Source organism: Myzus persicae, unplaced genomic scaffold (assembly GCF_001856785.1).
Source record: "Myzus persicae strain clone G006 unplaced genomic scaffold, MPER_G0061.0, whole genome shotgun sequence".
Taxonomy (NCBI): Eukaryota; Metazoa; Arthropoda; class Insecta; order Hemiptera; family Aphididae; genus Myzus; species Myzus persicae.
This window is the reverse complement of record NW_019100468.1, coordinates 1,385,567-1,398,301: the sequence shown is the minus strand read 5'-3', so window position 1 is coordinate 1,398,301 and position 12,735 is coordinate 1,385,567. Positions and strand designations below refer to the sequence as shown.

Genomic DNA, 12,735 nt, shown 5'->3' with positions numbered 1-12,735 from the left:
TTAAATGTTTTTTTTTTAAACCCGGAAATACAACGAGATGGGCTATTTTTATGACGGTCCAATTTCTCTCCGGGAAGCAAATATTTAAACCTCGTTAAACGATATCGCAGGCGTATAAAAAAAATGTGTACAGTAGAAGAAGAGAGAGCAAAACGGAGGAGATCATACAGCAACAAATGACACATCGTTGTAGTGGGGGACGATAAAATATAGATAGGTAGGTACTCTAAATATCCATTGCGTACTTAGTACACACGTAACGACTAATTTAAATCACTATATATACGCCTATAGTAAACACACAATATAGTACGTAATAAATATTTTAAGCGATGTACCAAGAGGACGGCACACCGACGCCACACCCGCACATGTTGTCTCCGTCTTACAAACGCACTACAGTGCAAATTTCATACTCATACTTCACAGAATTTACTATATTTTTAAAATGTGAGTGTATTGACCAAAAATACAATTTGAGACAAGATTAAGCTTTAATAATTTAAATATCAATAAAAGCCTATAAAATGCTATTGATAATAATCTTACCTTTAATGTTTGTAATAAGTCAATAAATAATAATAACTTTTAATTTTAAAAATATAATAGTAAAATGGACTATTGTGAATTGTGTACTACGTTTATAATAAAACGGAGGTATCATATTATGCGAGTGTTGCGTCTCTTTAAGTTTGTTTTACGCGAAACGGAATCGTTTCACGTTCGGTTATTATTTTGATTATCCGCAATCGAGCTGCAAGAAGAAAACCGGACGGACGGGGTACCGGTTTTTATTTAAAATTTGAACTTAAATCATTCGGAAACGGAACGACCGCAGAAAATTCCGTACAAAAAATATTGTAATCGCTAAAATTACGTCCTGCAGCAGAAACGACGCAGCCGGCAGAACCATCCTGCGAGGTAATACAAATATTATTGCCAGCAGAAGGTTCCCACTACACATATTATTATAAACTATAATGATACCTGCCGATACGAGGGTTAACGATGAATTGTATATATTCGTATCCGCGGTCTACGTACGATCATATTATTATTATGATGACATCATCGGGAGACTTGTATCCTATACAAGGACGCCAAAAGGACAATGGCGAAGACGAGTCGTGCGGTTCCAGACGGTCGAAAGTACATAAGGAAAAGCCCTTGATCGATCAAACGGAGTGTGTCCAAGGACGCGTGCGGCGTATGAAATATTGCACCCATTACACGCGGTTAATGCAAACAGATATTTTTTTATGACTGTGTATACACAAATGTGCTAATACATAATTTCAGTACCGTACTTATTCAAGTCAATCGGTCTATAAAATATGAAGTTCTCGTGTATTATTTTAACTATAGCGCAGAATATTAGATAATGTACCCATATACACTATTGATACCTGCTGTGATTATCGGTTTAAATCGGATGCTATTAACTAGTGTTCACGGGCTTTAAGTTGACAATAATTGAATATTATCGTTGTGCGACAGCATGCGCTTGTGCGGTGTCTCTATACCTCTGCAAAGTAATGAAAGTAGGAAAGTCGACTTACTGTAACCGCGGTAAAAAAATGGTTTTAAGGCTAATAACATAAGTTTGTTCTGTACAATAATTATAAAATATATGGGTAAGCTTCGGCAGTTATGATAAACCAACAATCATCGGAACGCATGTATATGTACCCACAATAGCAGATTCTACCATCGGCGCCACACATCATGATGAACTAAGTTTTGGCTTTTGGGTGACAAACAAGAAGAAACATAATTTTTTTTTTCAATGGAAGAAAATACATGGGTCTTTTGAGACACAATTTACTGCGGCAGTCAATTTAAGACGCAACTATTTCGGATTACACGGTCGATGTAAAGAGGGTGGACATCATAACATATGCATCGTTAGTCTAAGGGGGAGGGACCACTGACCGCGGACCGTTTGATTTAGTGCATGTCGCGTTGAAATCACAAAAAGTGGCAAAAAAAAAATGGAAAGGATTCGTATACGGCGGAATAGTAAATATAATAATAATATAACATGCCAGTTTACCCGATGGGTGGTGGGCGATTTCGCAGTGTCTTGTGTGGCGGTGGCGAACGGAACGTGGCGAGAGAGAGAGAGAGAGAGAGAGAGAGAGAGAGATCAAGGTTAACACTTTCTAACGACACCAGAACGACCTTACCGCGGCATCGGTGCTGCAGGTGCACAATAATTAGTCGCGCCAACAAATATCTATGGTTAAATAGAATTATAATTTTTTTGAGAAACAGTATTTTGCCAACAAATTGTAATTTATTCGTCAATACGTCGTTACACACTTATACCTATATAATAATGCACTATATGTACGAATCCAGCAAATGAAAAATCGTTACCACAATAGTGAACTTTACGACAATAATTGCGCGCAAGTATTATGAGTATTATAATTTATAATGCATAAGCGCGACATATTCACGAGTATATATAATATTCTATTAAAATACACAAGCGCGTATTATGAGTCATTCGAAATTCCGAGAGGAAAAAACGGACTTTCGTTGTAGAATCAAATATGCATAATATACTATATGGACTATAGAGGCTCTCTACTAATGCATATACTACAACTTCCTACGCACACTACACGCAGAACTGACAGTCCGAAATGTCCGTTCAAACGGTACAATAGTAATATTATTATATATTATTATAAATTATGTAATCTACATAATATTATAGCAACGACCATATGGGCATAATATTTTTTTCAGTGCAAGGGTGTTGGCCCGCGGCTACCGCTGTTGCACGAACACGATAAATGTCTACGGAATAATCACCTGCAGTAAGCCGTGCGAAACGAGAGGCGTATGTCATTAAAAAAATCCGAAACCGAACGTTTTAGAAAAACCGTTCAGTTCCTCACTGTGGAATGGTGTGGTGTCCACGAAAAATTTCGGATTTCAGTTTTCCAGGAAAGATGATTTCGCTCTCGCGTACACTCGGTTAACATTTTGATGATTTCCCTCGTCGTCGCCGAAACCTATTGTTTTCCCGCGGCAAACACCACCGAACTATAACAACTGTTGTGTTAAACATTGTAAAACCCAAACTTGGCTGGTTCTGAACAACTCACGGATTTCACTTTTTAATCGGCGTACGAAAAATTTGTCGTTCCACGGCAGATAAATATATGCATTCGATATGTATCCGAATCATATTCCACCGTCTTACTTGACCTAAATAAAATTAACATTAAATTTCCGATACGCCCAAGAACCCGAAACCGCATTCCTAATGCAATATTTATAAATACATAATAAATCGTTTAGGATATTAATATTATGGTAATTATTATTACAATGTCGATTAAGTAGGTACAGTGTATTATTATTATTATTATTATTATGTATTGACAAACTCTAAGTGTCAACCTACACGTGCGGAATTTACGTTTTATGTTTTGGTTTTCTAATTACATACAGACATAGGTTAATTATACAGTAGGTACTTACCTATATTATCTATATTAAATTATATTTATCGCGTGATGACATAACATAGAATTAGCTATACGCGTAGCTGAACTATGTCATTTTTAACAAATATTAAGTAATTTTATGGTTCTGGTAGTCACATTATTGTAATAATATGCTAATCGTACACGTATTTGATGGTATATATTATTATAAGGTATATTTATAACTGATGAACAGATACTACTTGCGCGTCATTATAAACAACAATATTCTTTTTTATACTATGGCTATGAAAATATACAGGTGTTTTTCATTCATGTAATACGTGTACGCGTGTCTACTAGTTAAGTCCAATCGGAGGCGGCTGAGAGGTCTTAGTAAATATAATTTCCGAGATAATTTCGGACGACATTATTTTCGACAATGGTTTTGGATTACAGACATCGTCCGGACGTCGATATGGATCGGACGATAAATGGGCAGATGCCAGGCTTTATTTTTAACAAAGTATCGATTTTTATTGCCCTAGATGTTATCGATATGATGTAGATCAATTAAATATTTTCTCGGGCCATCAGCGGCTATAGACCGTTGTTCAATTTATAATATCCGACAATAATACAATATGGACGCTTATATTAGATATCTTAAACGTTTATTATTATTATTTTGTCTAAATTATTTGATTATTATGCTGGGCAATTGATTAACATTTTTTACTTCGTCGAAAATTGCGACAGTTACGATATTTCTACCTATACGTTGCTAGATAATTTACGATAGTTTTTTGCATTTTATATTTATAAAATAACGTTAGTTAGAATTTTTTTCATTTTCTCATCACGCGTTTATTGCTGGAGGAATGTTAACTGTATTTTATTAAAATCAATGCGCGCCAATCTCGCTGGACTTTCAGCAGCCAAAATTATATCTGTAAATATTATGATTTTTATTGATGAAAGCCAAAAGTACTTTTCTGGAACGATTATTTTCTGGTATTTAACGAATAAAATTTCTCCATCGTTTCCTCCATAATGATAAATGGTCTCTACAGCAAACAGTCTATATATTATTATAATACAATACACGTCGCGTTCAATTAAATTCGTCATGCACAGGAGAAACAAATTCTGACCCAATTATAAACCTACGGATTGATTATTCTTTAATTTTTGTAGAAGATTCTTATGGGTAGAGTGAAAGTAAACGAAATTAACCACGAACCGCGTAATTGTTGATGCGCAATACACTACTTAAAATTAATTCATTGATACCGAAAATAGACATACAGAAAACTCTACAGACCCGAATTTCATGTATACACAATATAATAAAACAATACTTTCATATTCGACATTTCTTTTCAAACCTATTACATATTATAATAATATGTCAAATATAAATAATTATTATCATCGCGAGCGTTAGTTTTTCTATACACATATATTACGTAATACACTATGTTAAATACCAAAGATGTACCTATAATGGCTATGCGTTACAGAGATTTACAAGTTTTCTCGTCATTCTGGTTTACATTAATTTATCCATTAAATTGTTAAACTTTCTTATTCAGAGTCGACTCATTAATAGGACAATAATATTATAGTACGCTGTTTGATTCCGTGAATATATACCCACAACAGTGTACACAGCGAGAGTTTCGGGATGTAAGTACGCCGTAGGTACAACATTTAAAAATGGTTAGTTCGTTTCTTGTTACACAGTTACCACGCTCTAAGGTTGACAAGTGCGCTGATACACCTCATCAAAAAACGTACAATAATTACCAGAATTAATACGCAACATACGTACTACCGCACTGGTATTTATATGTTTTATTATAGCCATTGGTTAAGTAAACTGTTTACTTAATCAATGTTATAACACACCTATACCGGGAAAAAAAACAAACAATTATTATAGTGGAGGAATTTTCCTCGTCCACGGCTAATAATACTGTTAAGGAGAATATTGTTAAATTATATAGATACTGTTTGTGGTTAAAGTACCTATATCATTATTAGGGATCATTGATCGTTTTATAATATCGTCCCTCCTATATTTATTATCATAATTCCGATAACAATGTCTTATAGTGATGACCATTTTCTTATTAATTATTATATCTTTTATTGCATGCTAATTATTCGTGTTCTTAAATGTCTCTTGTAATGTAACCATTGGGCTTCCAGACCGCACTCTCGATAAATAAATGAATAAATCATTCGAGTAAGATAAAATATTATTAATTTGTAGATGATTTAATCACACAGATTTGGCCACTAATGAGACAAAATACTAAAAGTATGTAATCGATTTACGAAATTACATTGTCGAAATCAGTATCTCAAACCGCAAGAATGTTAAATTGACTTAAAACTGAAGATTGTAATATTATGTGAAAATTAATTGGTTGGGTGATGCTGATAAATAATATTCGACAATATTACATTAAAAAGTATAAAATATTATTATGTTGTAGGTGATACGCGCAGCAGCGGCGATTACAAAACCGCGTTGCCCAATTTCGGTTTGATTTTAATAATATTTGCACATTGCGTTAACACAATATAATAAACTTGTTCCGACTATTCAAATCGGAAATAAATAATGATAAGAAAAAACGAGTGTCGTGACGAAACGTGGCGTTACCGCGTCGAAATCGTAAAGCAGTTTTCCACAAACCGAGACGAGACGTTGCAAAATCGATAAAAAAAAACCGTCGTTGCAGTGTCTCGGGGACGAAGCAACCATCGAATTTGCACAAATATTGTTTTTTTACAAGCTCCTAGTCACTATATAAATAGGACACGAGTTATCTATACCAATACTACAAAGCTGAATGTATATTTGACCGCGTTAATCTCAGAAACTACAGAACCGTTTTCAACAAAAAGTTCACTAAATAGATTCTTTGAGACTAGTTAACGATCGAGGGTGATACAAATCTTATTTTTTCAACCACTTTTATAGGTTGCTGCTATAGGGTGACTAACGCATGAATTTTGTTTTAAATGCAAAAATGTTTTTATTAAATATACTTAAATATATTAGTATGGTTCTACAGTCACTTTGGCCGAGCTGCTTTACTGTGGATTTTCTTGGAATAAAAGAACTTGGGGAAAATAAATAACCTTGTTAATTAAATGTACAAAAAAGGCCAATGTTCTTATTTTCGTAGCACATACTCTCAACTAAAAACTTATTCAACCGATTTTGACTCGGGTTTCAGTGATTATTCTTATGGAGATATGAGAAAAGTTAGAAAAACGTTCGAAAATATACCAAGTTGAACATCTCATCCGCTAAGGAGATTGCCCGCATATCGATATAGCATCTTATAAAATAATAGTGTAAGTGGTAGTTTTTTTACCTGGACACGAGTTGTGATGTTTTTTCGTGTCAGAGGCAGTGGCGGTGGGGGTCGACGAGCTGCCGGAAGAGGAGGCGACGGTGCTGGAAGCCGAAGCTGCGTTTACGTCGCTGGCGGTTCGGTTCGATGAGATCGTGTTACCGGTCCTGCGCTTTCTGAGACCATACGTGTGTACAGGAACTATGAGTTTGGGCCTAGGAATGGCGAAATTGTCTTGGCCGCTGCTGCCACTGTCGCCAGCAGTGGCGGTCGCGGTCGAAGGGGATACGGTGGTTTCGGTGGCAGTGGCGGCGATGACGAAGGACGCACCCGCGTCCACAGATAATTGTTGTTCTTGTTGGTGGTATAATTGTTGTTGATCATCACCGTCGTCTTTGTCGTGGTGGCGGCGAGGTTGACGGTTGTCGTTGTTATTGTTGTTGTTGTGGTGGTGGTGGTGGCGGTGCTTGTTGAAGTGATCGTCGTCGGAAACGACCCGGAGCAGACGGTCGCCGCCGGTGGCCACCTTTTTGGGTGCCGGATTCCGGAACGACAGACTCTTCTTGATCTTGGCCGCAGACGACCGGCAGAGATCGCGAGCCGCCGCCGCCGAAGCCTCGGCCCGCTGCTCGTCCAGAATCTCAGCGGCCACCCGCTGACGGGTCCGGTATCGGTGTGCGGCCGTGTCGTGGCGGACGCTCTGCACGCGACTCAGTGGTTTGGCCTTAGGCCGACGGGCCGACGCGGCCGCCCATGCCGCGGCGTCCTGTTCCTCTTGGCTGCTGCCCGTGCTGTCGCTGCTGCACGCCTGCCGCTTTTCCGACGGATTCCTGCGGACGACCTGCGTTCTGCCTCGGCTTCCGCCACTGCTTTCGCCATGATCGTCTTCGTCGTCTTCAGTCCAACCGGCGACCCCGTCGTGACGCTCTTTGCTTCGCGATCGCAGACACCACTTCAACCGACACTCTTGCCAACTCGCCTCGTACGAGTTCATGTCGTCGGACGGCACCGGTTCTGTGGAGATGACGACGTCGTGGTCGTGCTTGTTGTTATTGTTGTCGTTGTTGTTATTGGTTTGGTCGTGGTTGTCCTTATTGTTGTTGTTGTCGTTGTTGTTATTGGTTTTGTCGTGGTCGTCGACGATGGCTTTGACGTTGACGTTATCGTTATCGTCGTCCTCGTCCTCGTCCTCGTCTTCTGCTTCCTCTTCCTTTGTCGCCGCGACCAAAGGTACAACTTGTGTAGCTTTTCCCGGGTAATAGACGAAACAGATTTTCATTTTACGTCCATAATTATTGCTGCTGTCGTCCGATAGCTATATTATAAAAATATTTATTTTAAATACACGACACGTTCATTTTTCACGTCTACCACTACCTTGTCATTGCTCTTGTTCTAGCGCGCACATTAAAACCGAAGTACCTATACTAGAAGAAAAACACTAAACTAGCTATCAAAAAGGATCTATTTTATATCTTTGCTAAAAATTATTAAGTTCAAAAACACCTCTGCTACTACTACTACAAAAACTACTACTAACTTCTGCGGGCCTCGAAAATGTTATGCATCCACCTGACTTTTTTAACCTCTGATTAAGCCAAATAATATATATAGGTATTTTTGATATTACCTATAAATTTTGTCCAGTGTTGCTTAATTTAAAAAAAAAATTGGGAAATTAGTGGACCTGCATAAGTCAAGGTTAAAAAAAAACATTAATTCATTTTAAAACACTGTCACGCTGATTTTCCACTTTTTGCTAGATACCCAATACCTATATTATACAACCTAATTATTTAATTATGTAAAAATCATTTGAAAACACTGTTACGCAACACCTAAACACAGTAATAAATCTAATTAACCTTATTTAAGAGTAATGTAGTAAGTTAATTTTAATAGGACAATTTGAAGAAGAAAAAGTCGTTTGACGAATGAATGAATAAACAAAATAATGGTAGAAAAGTCTTCATAAATACAGAGTGATGAAAAAACAAAATCATATCATAATGTATATAAATTTAACGGACAATATTCAAAAATGTCTGGAGACAGTGAATATAAATAATTAGCAACACTTTTGATTATTTTAATGTATCGCAATGGCGTAATAGAAAATGGCCTATGTCCACTATAAATAAGACCTCGCCTGACTTTTCACCCTTCTACGATAAAAACATTCGGATAAAACAAAATCTGGTATAACTCTCTATGCAATGATAGTTTAAAGTATTTTTAGCTATTTCAATTAAAAGTATAACGAACACATCTATAACATCAATATTGTAGTCTTATGCAAATAAATATTAATTAATCTAATTTTGACGATATCCTTCCAAAGAAGTCGTTTTAAAACTGTATATATTTTGCATCTGTAGCTGTACGATATCACTCAAATGGAAAGAAATCATTTTTGTTATTGTGCTTTCACATCATGTTTAACATAAATCGGTAAACACAATAGTGTTTGTGAAGGTAATTGCAGGTATAATAGGTTACTGTAATCTATAGCACGTTTAATATGCGGTTTAATTCTGACTATTTAAAAAATCTATATGGTATATCTTATACCAGTCTATATACTGGTGGCGTTCCATAGTTTAATCATTAATAATTATGTACCTTTGATCGTCGACTTTTTGATTTTTCAAACGTGCCTTTATCTGTCAACGACTTTATCGATGCATATAATTATGGTGTTTATCAAGATGTTTCTGTTTGTTTCTGTGTCAACGTAATTCATCTAAATATCGACTACAGTCTGCAGACGGTGACTAACGAACACTTATAATGGCATAATATAAAGAACGGTTATTTAAAAAGCGCTGAACCCTAGCTGGATTACAATTCAAACCCCCCATATCCCGATACATAATAACATAAATTTCGGTGAACCATACACGTTTTCGAATTCTCCGATCTAAGGTGTACTATATTATAGCACTATTATTATTATTTTATTATGGCAGCCGATCTGGAGCTGAATACTATAACTACAAGCAACCGTCATCCGACAGTATTTTAAACATTATGAGTATCGACTGTTGGCAGTTTTCTAAAACGAACGATCGCAGAATCACGCGTTGTGCCGCCGTCGGATTATTGTGAAATTTTGTCGGTTGACTTTCATTCTCCGTTACCTTGTCCGAGACACGATAACACTGTCGCCCGGCAGCAACGATCATTAGTCATAACAGTAAATAGTAGTAGTTGTAGTAGCAGCTGCAGTACGATTGACTATTGGGATAATATGGTGAAGTTTTCAAAACTTATGCTGTTATTATGCATCTCATCCATGGGTATGACCTCGGAACAATTTCGATTTAATCTTTGCTGGACGGTCTACATGCTGGTACCGACTGCACAAGTGCCATATTTCATGCCGGTTAATTGTATATGTACAGGTAACCCACACGCGACATAATAATAATGTAGCCACACAGGCACCCGAAATCGTGGTCGGTCACACCCAGCACGGTTTTGGTCGAAGGGTTGTGTACCCTCACTTATTGGATCACCCGTTATTTCTCAACTCTTCTCAGACCCCGAAATCATACCCTTTGCTCGATTACGCAACGCGCACGCACATAATACGACTCACGTGGTAAGAGGACACACGCGATTTAATGCATTTTTCAACACCTACGTTTGGTAGTATTTCATGTAATATCAAACAACGTGTTTGTGAGTGAGTGTGTTTTTTATACTAAATCTCAATAGAAGCGTAGGTACCTACAACGATTTCGAATGAGATAACGTTGTTTTTTGTGCGCACGCTTGACGCGATTCAATGAAATGTCGGATTTGAGAGATTAGTGGCCGAATTAGTCAATAACACGTATATAATGTTTGTAATTCGATTGCTAAATGAAGGCACTTCGGACTGCGCACAGAAAACTCGTCGTAATAATATTATGTCATTGCGTGCAGCCATTCGAGTACGACGGCGACGGTTCAAAAGTTGGGAAATTTGCTGATAACGAAAACGAGGCGGAAAAAAATGTGAGTCGCGTTGCCTACCGAAAAAGCACTATTCGGTTCAACATTTTTACATGGTAACTATCACTAGGTGTGCTGATGTAATATTATTGTAGGTACATATTAACGGTCATATTCGGGTACCACGTTGACTAATGGTAACCGTGTTTTCTTTACTTCGGTTAAGGTACTGTTTCCCCACAGCGTGTAACAGTGGAACAGCACGGTAGCGTCAGACGCCGGTAGACGCTGCAGAGTAACCGTACCTTAAGGCACTTATGCTATTTTTTTTTGGGTGGCAGGCATTAACGGAAATAATATCTAAGGCCGATGGGTTGCGCAGTCGCTGGTCTGTACGACAACGGATTGAAGGCGTGCACCACAGACGGCGTGGTCGCGAGATAAACAAGGTAGACACGAAGAGACCTAGAGTACGGTCTCGTAACGGATATGCAAATGCTGTTGGTGGGGCGGGCGGAGGGGCTGCGGTTTTAACCGGATACCGAGGTCGTGCAGAGGCCGGAGGGTGTTTGGTTGGTCTTTCGAGGCGCCTTATCGCCGTTGCACCTACCACCACCAGTAGAGTACGCTACCCCCTGATGATCACTAAAAGCTCGGCGCCCGGTAAACGCCATACAAAACATACGGCTGATCTCGTCCCGAGGAAAACCGATCTGAACACAACAATCGCAGAGCAATGACACAGCGGTGAGTGAATAGGAAAAACACAAAAAAAAAAAAACCATAGGTATTTAAAAGAAAAACGAGATGCGCTCTCCGCTTACCGTTGGGGAGGGCCGAGTTTCGGCGAGGGACGTATCGCGGTTGTCTCAACCGATATTAAACGAATCGACGAACGAATACACTCGTCAAATCGACGACTATGCGGCGAAAACGGACGGGGCGCGAGAAACGATTCTAGAAAAATTAGAAACGCACAGCGAGTTGGGACGGACGGACGGACTGACGCGAAACGAGTTGGCACGCGCGCACTACACACGGACGAACAACACACAGGACGGCGACCGCGCACGAACTGACGGCGGACGGGCGGGCAGACACTGTTTGCGTCGCGTTCTTTTGTGTCCGGCTGCGCGGAACAGCTGGCGGTGGTTGGCCGCCGGTGTGGTGTAGCTGCCGCCGCCGCCGCTACGCGCTCCGCTCGCTTACCCCCCTCCGACCGAGCACGGCCAGAAATACGAAAAAGAGAACACACCACCACACTGCCGCCGCCGACGACGACGCGAAACCGCTCGAGACGGCGACAGGAGCAGGAGCAGGGGCAGGGGCAACAGCTGCTGCTGCTTGTCTACGGTTCGCCGCTCGCGACGTTTGCACCGCGAACGCTCTGTACGTCGCGTACGGTAATAACGGCGATGGAGTAGCTGTGTGGAGGAGGCGTTTACTATTTTTACGCACCGAGAAGAAAGCGGCGGCAGCGGCCGCGACGGGTTTTTTGTTTTTCGAATATCTATGTCTTTTACGGACCGAAAGGGGCAAGGATTTTGAGTTTTGGGATGCAATAGAATGTATCCCGGATGGTTCCTTCGGAAGCTAACGGAGCTCTTGATATCAACCTTTAATATTTTTTTATCCGAGGAACCTCAATCAACCGCGCGTGTACCACAACGTACTAAAATATTATAATACGCGCACGTTCGGTTTATTTTTTTTTTGGTTTATAACAACGTCTGACCTTGGGACTCGAGTATGCGAGTACGATTATAATTGTGGAAACAATAATTGGAATGATAACGCACAGGTGAAAAATATAATATAATCATAACAATACAAAGTTTTTCTAAAACACAATCAAATATCATGATGGTTTGATGCCTTGTTCGCCGATTATTAATTGCCTATACTTTGGTTGATCGGCTTTACAGATTGGCCAAAATGTGAATAATTCATAATTACAGTGCAGACATATTATTATAGTT

At 39.0% G+C, this 12,735-nt stretch overlaps 1 protein-coding gene across 4 annotated transcripts in view; it reads right to left on the bottom strand.

The window, feature by feature from the left end:
* LOC111036895 (cGMP-dependent protein kinase, isozyme 2 forms cD4/T1/T3A/T3B) overlaps positions 1 to 12,735 on the bottom strand; it is a 123,416-nt gene that overhangs the window by 30,977 nt on the left and 79,704 nt on the right. Inside the window, exons 1-2 of one of the 4 annotated variants that reach the window (XM_022319538.1) lie at positions 11,581 to 11,833; positions 6,839 to 8,132 (exon numbers count right to left, since the gene is read on the bottom strand). The exons of the other annotated variants lie outside the window; for them this stretch is intronic. Coding sequence (XP_022175230.1) covers positions 6,839 to 8,096 — 1,258 coding nt within the window. The 5' untranslated portion in view covers positions 8,097 to 8,132; positions 11,581 to 11,833. Of the gene's footprint in view, positions 1 to 6,838; positions 8,133 to 11,580; positions 11,834 to 12,735 lie in introns of those variants that run through there. 4 annotated transcript variants of the gene reach the window in all.